At 32.8% G+C, this 13606-nt stretch overlaps 1 protein-coding gene across 1 annotated transcript in view; it reads left to right on the top strand.

The window, feature by feature from the left end:
* Positions 1-13606, top strand: part of Akap9 (A kinase (PRKA) anchor protein 9) — a 200131-nt gene that overhangs the window by 52387 nt on the left and 134138 nt on the right. The window contains exons 11-17 of the mRNA XM_013026004.1: positions 1023-1157; positions 2084-2176; positions 5192-5545; positions 8229-8453; positions 9477-9617; positions 10089-10192; positions 13038-13243. Coding sequence (XP_012881458.1) covers positions 1023-1157; positions 2084-2176; positions 5192-5545; positions 8229-8453; positions 9477-9617; positions 10089-10192; positions 13038-13243 — 1258 coding nt within the window. The remainder of the gene's footprint in view (positions 1-1022; positions 1158-2083; positions 2177-5191; positions 5546-8228; positions 8454-9476; positions 9618-10088; positions 10193-13037; positions 13244-13606) is intronic.

Here is a 13606-nt window from a genome sequence, read left to right as displayed (position 1 = left end):
AAAATATAGGTCATAGGGCTGGGGAATATGGCTTAGTGGTAGAGTGTTTGCTGGCTAGCATGCATGAAGCCCTGGGTTCAATTCCTCAGTACCACATAGGCAGAAAAAGCCAGAAGTGGTGCTGTGGCTCAAGTAGTAGAGTGCTAGCCCTGAGCATAGAGAAGTTCAGGGACTGAGCCCGGACCCAAAAAAAGAAAGGAAAGAAAAGAAAGAAGAGAGAGAGAGAGGAAGGAAGGGAGGGAGGGAGAAAGGAAGGAAGGAAAATATAGATCATGTTAATCCAAGGTTCTTATGTTCTTTCAGTGTCTTACTAGGTTTTATATAATAAGCCACCTTGACCACTCTAATCTCTTATGAATTTGGCCATAACAATTATAAGCCATACAACCTATCTGGGGTCCTCAAAGAGATTTATCTGTATTCTTCTGCTTTAGGGAATTGTCATTTGCTATTTCTTCTGTATCTAAAATGGTCATTCTTCAGGTGTTTATATGCCTAACCTTTTATCTCTTTTGGATCTTTAAAACAATCCTACTTTCGAACAAAAGAAGAGTTTCTTTTTTTACTGATTATACCTTAATGACCTTGTAAGAAAGTACCTCATATGAAACATTGAAAGTGATCTTACAGATTTAGTGATCTGTTAAAATATTCTGTCATGCAATTGTGGGCTTTTTTGTGTATTTATTTATTTTTTTATTCATTTATCTATATATTTAGTTTGATGCTAGTACCAGGGCTTGAACTCAGGGTCTCATGATCTTCTTCAGTGTTCTTGCTCATGGCTTTGCACTCACTACTTGAGCCATGACTTCTTCCTGGGCTGGCTCCAAACCACAAACCTCCAGATCTCAGCCTCCTGAGTAGCTAGAGCCACTGGTACCCAGCCAGTTGTGTTATTCTTAAACATGGAAAAGATCATCAAAAATAAATTGTTACAATACTTGAACTCTTGACCTGTCATTTTTGTCTCCCCTACCCCAGTATATATTGTATGTATGGTATAAATTGTGGATGAACAGTTAACAGCTTTCTTTTACTCCCTTTTATTTATATTTAGCTTCTCTGTTGATTCAGTGATAATGAAAGAATCTGAGGTACAGAAAACAGTGTACCCTGGAAACTGTCTTACAGAGAATATTGATGGTACAGTAAAGGTATCATTTTTTTATCTTTCTTTTTGAACTGTTCTGAACACTTTCTTACTACCATTTTTATGACTGGCTTTGTAATTATGCAATAAATAGTTGGTAAGAAGTAATAATACAGGTATAGGATAATGCCATTATAAAGACTCAATAAAGACAAATGCTCCTGTTTCTGAAAAATAAATAAAGACTCAAATATATAAAAAAAGTATTTTCTTTTGTTTTTTAATTTAATTTTATTGTCAAGATGATGTACTAAGAGGTTACAGTTATATATGTATGACAATGAGTACATTTCTTGTAGAACATTGTTACCTCCTCCCTTGTTTTGCTCCCTTTTTCCCTTCCCGCAATCCCCCCAAGTTGTAAAGTTCATTTCCAACATATTGTCTTGTATCGCTATTGCATGATGAGACAATGGACAAAGGGCAAACCAAAGAAACAATGTATTTTCATAACATAGGAAAAGCACTGAGAAATTTAAATTTGAGGAAATTTTCCCTTTATATATGGTTTGAATTTTGTCTTGGTTTTTATGACATTTATTTATGGGTTCAAATACAGATATTGTCTAACTTTTTACTTAAAGTAACATACAGAAATATACAAAATATTATTCTATTTAAACTGTTAAGCCATCCTATAATTACATTAGTAAAATTATAAACATGTAATTGTTTCTTTACATCTCCAGAAGTAAGTATAATTAGTAAGTTCACAGAAGTAAGTATAATTAGTAAGATTATTCACTAATTACTCACTTTTTAGCTAAAAGGAAGAACTAAAATTTTATTTTTGTTGAAGATGCCCTGAAGTTTTATAAGAAATAATATTTGAGACCATTATGAGAGAAGACACCTTAAAAATAAGTAGCATTTTAAAGTCAGTAGTGTACTATTTGTGTAAATAAATGTCATTTTTTGTTTTGCATTTAGTCTTCTGGTGAATTTGGAGTAAAACAAGAAACAAATATGGTTAAGTTGCTGGAAAAACAGTATCAAGAACAATTAGAAGAAGAAGTAGCTAAGGTATGCTTGTAGTTTATCTTTAAGATTATTTTAATTTATATTCCATTTGAACCTTCCAAAAGTATGTGTTTTTTTTGTATACTATATTCTTTGGTATAAGTTGTTTCATATATAGTTCAACTTGAAGTTGTCATGTAGTATCAACTATAATTGCTTTGTTTTCTATTGTGTTGTTTTGTTAAGATAGAATCTTGCTTATATAGCTCAGGTTGGTATCGGACTTTGCCATCCTCCTGCCTCAGCCTCCCAAATGCTAAGATACAAACATGTGTCACCATAATGAAGAAAAAGACACACTTTGAGCACCCCCAGAAGTTTCCTAATGCCCCTCTGAAAAACCCCCTCTATTTATATATTGCTGGATTTTGGTTACTTATACTTTGTCAAGATATGTATGTCTTTGTTTATGAGGACTTCTACCTGTAATTGTAAATTTTAAGTTCCTTCTGACATTACTTCTCTTTAGCCTGAAAAGTTTCCTTTACCCTTAACTTATCCTTTTTTACTCATGACAAGATGTGTAAAGGATTTTGCAATGCACAAGGTTAAAATTCTAAGAGGTACATTAATCTATTTAAAATAATTATGTGCTCTATTCATTAACTAGACTGTGTGACATATATGTAAAAAAGTACTTTTGTATGTGTTCCCCAATTTTATATGTGTTGACTTGTAAGTTGCTAAACTCTGCCCAGAGATGCTCTTGCCAGAACATTATGACATTTCCAAATGGACATTTTCCAGAAACCCTGTAAAAGGAAATTTCAGAGGCTTCTTTTTTTTTCTTTTTGAGAGTGAAAAATAGAAATAAGACAATTATATTAACAATTCACACAACTGAAATAGAAAACAAGATGTAAAAAAAGGATTAAGAAATGCAAATACTCAATATAATAAAAAAGTCAGTATAGATAAAAATGAGCACAAAATATTATAAAGCATCCAATTTTTACGTTTATAGAAGAGTTTGAATGTCAAATTGTATGGTCTCATTACAGTCCTGTGAAGAAGATAAAGATAAAAACAACAACATACAATTAATCCAGTTAACTTCAGACCACAGTTCCATTTCACCTTATGCCTACAGGTCAATTTTCTTTTTTTGTTTCACTCCACCACTCTCCTTTAATTGTACCCACCCCTTCCCTTCTCTCCTCCTCTCCCTTCTCTTCCTTTTCTCTCTCATCCTTTCCCTCTTCTTCTTCCCATCTCTTCCTTCATTCCTCCCTTTCCTTTTTCTCTTCTCTCCTCCCCTCCCCTTCCATCACTTCTTTATGTCAATTTTGCAGGCTAACATTCCCCATATAGTTCAGTGTTATTTTTAATTATTTCAGTTGTTGTACAAAGGGGTTGCCAACAAAGCAGTTTATTAATAGAATATATCTTGATCAGTATCACCCTGCTATCAATATTTAGATTTGTTTTTTACTTATTGTATGGGATATCTTTGCATTTATTTTATTCAATATTCAATCTTTTTTTGCTTGGTAGACTTTCCTTTTAGGATCATTTCCCCCCTTTTTGAGTTCTAAAGGACTTTATTGAAAAACAAACTTTATTTCTTTTATGTCTTTATGACTAGCTACTTGCATCAGGATTGATAGTTGTATGTCAGAACTTTCAAGATAGCATTTCACTGTTTTCTAATTTCTCTTGTTTTTGACTGAGAAGATCTTTATGAACTTATTCCCATAAAGGCATTATTTTTGGAAACCTTTTGATCTTTCTGTTCTTGGTGTTTTCTTTATTTGTCCATATAGCTCATAATTCTTGAAATATTTCCTTTCCCTCAGTCTCCATTATATCCTCCTGAAACTCTGCTTAGATACTAATTGAACATTCTTACTCTATCCTTCATATCTCTTTGATTGTCTTTCTTTTTCTTTGTTAATATGGAGAAACCTGGAGGCCAAACAGATTTAATGCAAAAGCCTTAAAACCTTGCCCACTAGTTAGAAAAGATCAGAAAATACATTTTTGCTAAGTTGTGTTGCTTAGTTAACTAGTTCTTTCTTTTATATCTTTTAACTATAAGGGTATATATTCCAACATATCTGAACATTATTTTTCTGTCTGAGCTAACATAGCCATCTAAGAGATCCAAAATGATAGATAAGACATAGGCAAGACGTAGTTTACATGAACAGAAGCAGTGTGTAATATACAGTGCTTTGAAATGCTTGATCTCTATAGTTAGACATACTTTTCATTAAAATGAATTCGGTATGTAACATTTGACATGATTCCTAATCTTTTGCACTTTATTTTTCTTATCATTTGGCTTGGTATGACGATCATTCTTCTTCTTTTTTTGGGAGGGGGCAGTCCGGTCGTGGGGCCTGAACTCTGGGCCTGGGTGCTGTCCCTCAGCTCAAGGCTAGTGCTCTACCACTTGAGCCACAGGGCCACTTCTGGCTTTTTTCTTTTTGCTTATGTGGTGCTGAGGTATCGAACCCAGGGCCTCAGGCATGCAAGGCAAGCGCTCTACCACTGAGCCACCTTCCCAGCCCCATGATCATTCTTTGTAACTCAATGGTAGCATTATATTTCTAGACAGATTAATTCAGATTTGATGATCATACTATGATGCTACAGTTTAGATGAGATGAAGTAAAATGGCAGAATCTTTTTTTTATTGTGAAAATACTGTACAGAGGGGTTACAATTACATGGGCAAAATAATGAGTACATTTCTTATCAAGCATTGTAGCCTCCTCCTTTGTTTACCCTTCCCATCCCTTCCCAGCCTCCCTCAAATGGCAGAATCTTTACCCCAGGTTCCATCAATTTATGTAATCTGTTTCCTTATTTTTCTAATCTTTTAAACACAGGCTATAAAATACTTTGATGTTACATTTGCTGTAAAATAGAGAATCTATGTATCACATTACATGATTTCTTTTTGTTTAAAACTATGAGACAACACATTCTTCTCAATATTATTTTTAAATTTCAGGTGCCTTTAATAAATCTAATCCAGTTTTTTCTTTTTTTCAATTTGTTTACTTTCTTTAGGTCATTGTGTCAATGAGTGTGGCCTTTGCTAAACAGACTGAATTGTCTAGAATATCTGGAGGGAAAGAAAATGTTGCATCATCAAAACAAGCATATGCTCTGGATCAACGGGAAGAATATTATTTTAATGAAATGGAATTTTCAGAAGGCCAAGTTGCTCTTCAAACTTGTGAAGCAAAAGACAAAAAATTTAAAGAAGAATTTAAACCACTTAGTAAAGAGTTAGGAGAAGATGGAAAAGAAGTTCTTTTGTCAAATAATAATGATCTTGATATACTAGAATCAAAGGACCACGGACTGACTATTTCACAAGAAGTGTTCTCCAAAGATAAAGCCTTTGTAGGCAGAGATTCTGTAAGTATGCCTCCTTGTATATAAAATATTTTATAAAATTAAGACTCCCTTTAATATGAAGTTATTTTATTTATTTATTTATTTTGGTTGGTCATGGGGCTTGAACTCTGGGCTTGGGTGCTGTCCCTGTATTCTTCAGCTCAAAATGAGCACTCTACCGCTTGAGCCATAGCACCACTTCAGATCTCAGCCTCCTGAGTAGCTGGGATTACAGGCGTGACCCACTGGCACCTGGCAATATGAAGATATTAGTAGTAATACTTCCTTAAAAGAGAAGAAAAGAATCGAGTTCACTTTGTTTTTAAGTTTTTGTTAATTTTTATGTAATTTTTTATTATGACATTCCCATATATTCATATAGCATACTTTGATCATATTTGCCCTTTAATTGCTCTCATGCCTCTCCCCCTCCTACTTTATCCTTTCCCTCTAACTCTGTATAGTTCCCTGTATTTTCATTATCTTGTCTTTTGTTTCTTATCCTAATATTCACAAATTAGAGACAACATGGGACAGTTGGTTTTATGAAACTGGCTTATTCAATTAGTATGATCTTCAGTGCAATCAATTTTCCAGCAAATGACATAATTTCGTTCTTCTTTATGCTAAGTACAACTCCAATATATACATAAGCTAAACTTTCTTTATCCATTCATCCATTAATTGCTACCAAGGATGACTTTACTGATTATCTATCTCTAATAGTTGTGTGAGAAGTATGGGCATAAAGAAGTAAGTTAATGTTGATTCTGGAATGGGTATGGCTGGGTCATATAGGAGTTTTGTGTTTGTGAGAGCCATCTATACTGTTTTCACAAGTAATGAACTAATTTGGGTTCCCACCTTCATAAGTAAGAGTTCCATTTTCTTACTTCTTCACTAGTATTTGTTACTTTTTTCTTGTTGAAAACAGTGCTGATTTGTGTGAGGTAGAGTTCAATGATATGATATGCATTTCCCTAATGGCTGATACTTACTGTCACATATTTATTGGCCATTATATTTATACTTCTTCATTGGAGAATTGTCTGTTTGGTTGATTTTTCCGTTTATTGACTGGCTTATTTGCTGTTTTGGTGTTTACTCTTTTGAGTTCTACATATATTCCAAGTATTAATCTCCAATCAGGTGAATATTTGTCAGCGATTTTCTCCCATTCCATAGGTTGTCTCTTCACTGTGTTTAGGCTTTTGTTGTGCTGAGCTCCTATCTTGACTTAGGATTTACTTTTTTCTTTTTCTTTTTCTTTTTTTTTGTCGGTCGTGGGGCTTGAGTGCTGTCCCTGCGCTCTTAAGCTCAAGGCGAGTGCTCTACCACATGAGTCACAGCGCCACTTCTGGTTTTCTAGTGGTTTATCAGAGATGAGTCTCACGGACTTTCCTATCCAGGCTGGCTTTGAACCGTGATCCTCAGATCTCAGCTTCCTGAGTAGCTAGGATTACAGGCATGAGCCACCAGTGCCTGGCGCCAATTTACATTATTATGTTTCATTCATTGTCACGTGTATGGTTAAAGTGATATAATATTAGTAATAAGTCAAAACAAGTCTGATCTATAGTACTCTGGTTTGTCTTCAACACATTGTACTTCAGATCTAATTGTCTACATTAACTTTATTTCACTTATTTAAAATTAATTATACTATATTTTGCCAAAATCTGTGGCTAAAAGATTTGCTCAGTTAACTGTAAGAGCATATAAGGAAGTAGCTCTCTGTTTAAGAAGATAATTTAAAGAATTTTACTTTGTATATTCTTTTTTTCTTTTCCCTTTCCTACTTTTCCTAAAAATTATCTGAATCCAACTTTTTTATTTTAGGGTATGTTATATCTTTTTCAGACGATATTCAAATATAACTGCTTTTCATGAAATGCAAAATTTATGAAGTTAAAAAACCTCATTAATAGTACTTCTTCATGAATTGAAGTAGTAATAGAACCCTCTTAAGCAGTTAATTCTTCTATGAATATAAAAATCTGATATATATAAAGGTTTTATTTCTAAATGAAGTTTATTGATAATTTTTTATCAAACAGTTCTCTGTATTACAATAATGAACCACTGCATAATAGAAATTAAATTAGTAAAACTTCTCTTTTACAATTTTAAGCTGTGTCTATGTTATTTCCCTATTATAATACAATCAAAAATAGTGGATGAAGATCTTATTTTTAAATTTTTATTTTATTGTAAGGGTGATGTACAGAGGGGTTACAGTTACATATGTAAGTTATAGCTTATTAAGGGTAGAGGAATCATTAGTGTTTTTATTTTTCTCCCTTAGAATTCAATTTTAGACAAACTGACAAGTAGCTAGTTTCCTTTTAGAAAGTAACATACAATAGTAATACACTTACTTAATTTTGTTTTGGAATGATAAATAAGAGAGATACCTTTTTTAAAGTTAACTATGCTTTTACTTATTAATAAAATTAATTGGTTTTTTTTTTTCTTTGTCAGTCCTGGGGCTTGAACTCTGGGCCTGGGTTCTGTCTCTCAGCTCTTCAGCTCAAAGCTAGTGATCTACCACTTTGAGCTACAGCACCACTTATTAATAAAATTAAATACCATGTGTGTTACAGGTTTGGTAGAATTGCTTTCGTATTTATTTAAAATATCAGTGTTAACAAACTTTCACAAATGTGTTTTTTTGTTTTTCATTGTTTACTTTTTACTATTAAAGATGTATAATGAGATGTTGGCATCAGGCATAGATGCTTCTAGACAGCTGATGTTAAATGAGGAACAGTTGGAAGACATGAGGCAGGAACTTGTACGACAGTATGAAGAGCATCAACAAGCAACTGAACTGTTGAGGCAAGCACACATGCGACAGATGGAGAGACAGCGAGAAGACCAGGAACAACTGCAAGAAGAGATTAAGAGACTTAATAGACAATTAGCTCAGGTATGGGACTTAGATTCCCTTTCCATCTAATTAAAGTAACAGTGTTCTTAATGTAGAAAATATTTTTGTCTTAATTACTTCCCCACGATCTGATATTTTACATCAGGAACACATTCCACCAAGCCCACAGATTTTGTTAGACATTTCTAACTCAATCTTATAGTGCAATAACTTCTTGTTTTATTTAACTGAATTTAGAAAATAGAAAAGTGGCTGTAAAGTTTGTTTAAAAGATAATAATTCCATTTACCACAGAAGTACAAAAGCACTACTACACTTTTGGAAATACTTTGTACGGAGGTACCTGCATATGTGATTGCTATCATTAAGCTTTCCCATATTCATTGTCTGAGTCCATTAGTTAGCATCTCCCAGGTTTACCTTTCCCTTACCTTTACTTTTAAATCACAAATTTAAATCTGAAGTAGCATGTTTCTGGGACTTTCTCCTGGGAAATATCTCTTACTGATTTGAGAAATACAAATTTATATAATATTCTTATCACTTTCTTGACTAAATTTAAATATTCCTTGGTATTTGGGTATTCTTGGTATTCTTGTATGCTGTATATAATACACTTGCAAAATCATTGCAGAAAAGCAAGAAAGACAAAGTTTCTATGAAAAAAATTTCACTGGACTTGATTTTGAATGCTGTAAGGAGAAATAGAGCTCTTAACATGTACTTTTAAATGTAAAATAATATAAAAATTGGAATTGAAACATAAAACATTATTGGGGAAACCAAGTTTGCTTTTCTTCATTGCATTTTGTGAATTCAGTTTTCTGGATTTTCAATGCAAAATTGACATCAAAGTATTAATCAAGCTGTACAAATTAACAACTTTTTCCTCAAATTTTGCATTGAACTTTATATATGCCTTTTAACCCCTTTTAAGGAAATATGAATCATAGGTAGAAACAAGGCCTGTTGGTCCAAAGGGGTTAAAAGAAATCTGCTTAATGTTCTGTTCTTTTCTTCTATCACAAACAATATTCTCTCATGACCTTTTTTCTTATTTAGAGATCCTCAATAGATAATGAAAACCTGATTTCAGAGAGAGAGAGGGTGCTTTTAGAGGAGCTGGAAGCACTAAAGCAGCTGTCTTTAGCTGGAAGAGAGAAGCTGTGTTGTGAGCTGCGCAACAGCAGTACGCAAACACAGGTAGTATGGACCTTGGCCCGCTAGGAGCAGTGGATCGACAATGCAGTAGGATTTGTTTGTGTTTGTTGTTGGTGTGAAATGTGTTTTTTTAGCTATTGAGTTTAACAGATTTGTCATTGCTTACATGTAAGGTAGGTAGAATTCAAATGCCATGCATTCAAATGCCATGCATTCTACGGTAATTTGAATCTGTCATTGCTATGGCAGCAGGTGTTGTTCCACTAAGGAACAACCTAACAAACTTTATTGTTGCAATAGATAGCATGCAGTAGTTTGAACTCATTAAAATTGCTTTCAGTGTACTAGACTGCTTTATCTTTTTTATAATGCTAATCTTGATAAAATATGGTTAAATATTATTTCAAGCAGTGTCTACTTTGTATACTTCAGACCAGAATATGACATGCTCCTTCTAAGATGACAGGTTTTCTTTCTGTCTTGTCCTCTCTGCCTTTACACAAACTTAATCAGGATCGAAATGAAAACCAAGGGGAAGTTGAAGAAGAGACAGTTAAAGAAAAAGAATTGGACAGAAAACCTGAAGATGTACCTCTTGATATTCTTTCCAATGAAAGGTATTTAAAATGTACTTTTTCATTGCAAAATAAATTAAGATTGTTGTTTCTATATAATGAACTTTATTTGTCCTTATTTTTATTTTACATTTGTATTTAGTCTTATAATACTATGTATGAGTATATCCATAGATGTGCAGTATATAAAGGACTATCAATACGTAAATCATTAAATGGATAAATGTTTTAGGAATCTCATAATTTGTATTGGATATTGTGCACATACTTGGCTGTAAATATTTAGTTTTTTTTATATTAGACTTTGATTACTTTTCTTCTTCTTAATGCTATATTTTGAATCCTAAAAACACTTCTATTTGTGAGCTGTATTTTTTGTTTCTTCATTCATTTTTTGAATAAGCATTTAGTGTTAGCTATTCTCTCTTTTTTTTTTTTTTGGTCGGTCATGGGGCTTGAACTCTGGGCCTGGGCGCTGTCCCTCAGCTCTTCAGCTCAGGGCGAGCGCTCTACCACTTGAGCTACAGCTCCACTTCCGGTTTTCTGGTGGTTTTATTGGAGATAGGAGTCTCATGGTCTCTCCTGCCTGGGCTGGCTTTGAACCGCGATCCTCAGATCCCAGCCTCCTGAGTAGCTAGGATTACAGACGTGAGCCACCAACGCCCGGTTTTCTATTCTCTTATTGGTTTATGTTAAACAAAAGTACGATAAATACAAGTATTTCACATTCAGGTTCTTTCATATGTTTACTGTATTACAGAAGTGAACTTTTAATCCATATCCCAGTTTTAAAGAAAAGTAAATTGGTCAGCCAATGTTAAAACTTTTCCTCACTTTGATTTATGTAGTAATTAATATGAAAATATGTAAAACAATACCATATGAGAATTGTCATCCCACATTAATATTAAGGCCTTTTAAGCAGCACTCATGTTTTAAATTTTATTTTGTTCAAATGAAGATAACTTCTATAAGATTAAGTTAAAACTAATATCTACTAACATAATTTCCTCCTTTTCTAACTTCTGTGACCGTCAACCCTTTGTGTCCTCCTAACCTCCTTCCTCAGCTTGCATGGAGGAATTTGGCCCTTAAGATTTTGGCTTCCCCATTGGATCATCAGTATGGAACACAGTCAGTATGGAACTCAAACAAGAAAGACAGTGTATGAAATTTGGAGTTACCATGGAAATATAAAATAAACAATGTTTATTTTATATTATTTTATATTATCACTAATTTACATATTTTACAAAATATGCAGTGTATAATTTTTAGGAATCTTATACTGAATGCTGATAAACTGAATATTCATCTTTATTTCTTTTTATCGTTATTTTTATCTATTTCTCTTTTAAGTAGAGATATTTTTCACAATGTCTTATTTTTGAGACTTGAAACTTGAACAAAAACAGTAAATGTTAGGGAAATAAAACCATTTATTTCTTACTAATTTGTTTAGGCTTTTATTTTTAATATTCTTGATCATCTAAGCAAAGAACCTGATCTGGATACAAAAATAGAACTGTGGCTTTCACTTGACAAATACTAAAGGAAGTCATCTCCATTTATTACCTTGCCTAAAAATAGGTATATCATGTGCTTGTGAAATGATATCTTTAGCCTGATTGTTGGTAATCTCCTGCAATGTGAAGTTGAGAGCTAAAACTTTGTTAAGCTAGGGGACCTTCCCATAAAAGTCTTTCATTTTGTCTCCATGCATTAATAATTCTATTTGCCATTGTAGTACCTCTGGTGAATTAAGCTGTTGAGTTATTCAAAATATTAATCAAGTAATGTTTTGGATTACCATTTATGGAAGTACATTTGTTAGCATGGTAAAATGTTCATTGTAGAAAGAAAACTTACAAAATCATCTTGTCCAGGATGACCCCTCTTTGTATTTAAAATGTTTATAGGGGGAAATGTCTATAAATTAAAATTATAATGCTGATTATTTCTGAGGTCCGAGAGTTAGGAGGATGATTAACAATATTTTCTACTTAAAAATGAAGTATTCTTTTTTTTAAAAAGGAATGCTATTGATTGAATTTAGTTGAATTTTTTTCCTATTGGCTGAAATGTGTGATGTGTATAACTAGATATATTTTTGTCTCAAGAGCATGTGTTATAAAAAATGAAACAGCCTATGATATTCCCTCTCACTGAAATTTCATGATAGACGTTCGTAAAAAAAAAAGTGTTCTCTGCCTATTTGTGCAATTTAACCTCCTATTTGTATTCACTAAGTACTAGAAACTACCACATTTTTTTCTAGTGGAATTAAATATTTTTAAATCTGTTCTTCAGAACATAAAAATATGCAAGGTAAATATATATAGACATATATTTAGAGAGACAGATAACCATGAACAATATTAGAAATTAGTAATCTACATATGCTTGGGTATTGCCACACTTTTCTGAACTTGAATTGTATGTATCCTTAATTTTTTTCTAATTAAAAGTTGAGTTACTTGATTTATTTGGTGTCAATAAGATGTAGATTTTACAAAGATTTCAGTTAATTTGCCCAAATTTTTAGAAAAGAAATAAAATCTTCTGTAATATAGTCTTACTGTAAATCAGAATAGGAAGCACTTCCTTGTAGGTATTGTTACACTTCATTTAATGAGATCATATGGGAAGGGATGGTAGAGGAAAAAGAAAGGAGGTAACAGTGCTTGATAGGAAATGTACTCATTACCTTATTCATGTAACTGTAACCCCTCTGTATAGTATCTTTACAATAAAAAATATATACTAAAAAAATAAAGTAAATAGGATCATATATTTTTATTTACATTTTATAGTACATGTTTGTGTGATAATAACAATGTATTTCCTTTAAAAAGGTCAACATTTTAATAAGTGATTCTTTGTACAGGTATGCACTCCAGAAAGCTAATAACAGACTTCTAAAGATCCTCTTAGAAGTTGTAAAGACAACAGCAGCTGTTGAAGAAACAATTGGCCGCCATGTCCTGGGGATTCTAGATAGATCTAGTAAAGGCCAGTCAACTACTAACCTTATCTGGAGGTCAGAAGCTGAGGCATCTATAAAGCCTTGTGTCCAAGAGGAACATCCAAGAGGTACTAGTGTTATATGTTATTGAAATAATCATCCTCAACAAATCTGTTTTTTTAGTTTGTTTTTATTAGCATACATTAATTGTATAAATGGGATGTATTATATTTCCATACATGTATATAATGTACTTTGATCAACTTTGCCTCTCCTATTATTCTTTCTTATTCTTTTACTTTCTTTTTTGTTTCCTTTCTTTTTATTTTATTTTATATTTTGGTGCCAGTCCTGGGACTTGAACTCAGAGTCTAGGCTCTGTCCCTGAGCTCATTTTGCTCAAGGCTATTGCTCTACCACTTCAGCTTTTGTTCTTACTGTTATTAGTAGGTAATTGGAGACCAGAATCTCATGGACTTATCTGCTCAGTC

The sequence above is a fragment of the Dipodomys ordii genome, unplaced genomic scaffold, assembly GCF_000151885.1.
Source record: "Dipodomys ordii isolate 6190 unplaced genomic scaffold, Dord_2.0 Scaffold90, whole genome shotgun sequence".
Classification (NCBI taxonomy): domain Eukaryota; kingdom Metazoa; phylum Chordata; class Mammalia; order Rodentia; family Heteromyidae; genus Dipodomys; species Dipodomys ordii.
The sequence above is the reverse complement of the archived record's forward strand: the minus strand, read 5'-3'. Positions and strand labels throughout refer to the sequence as shown.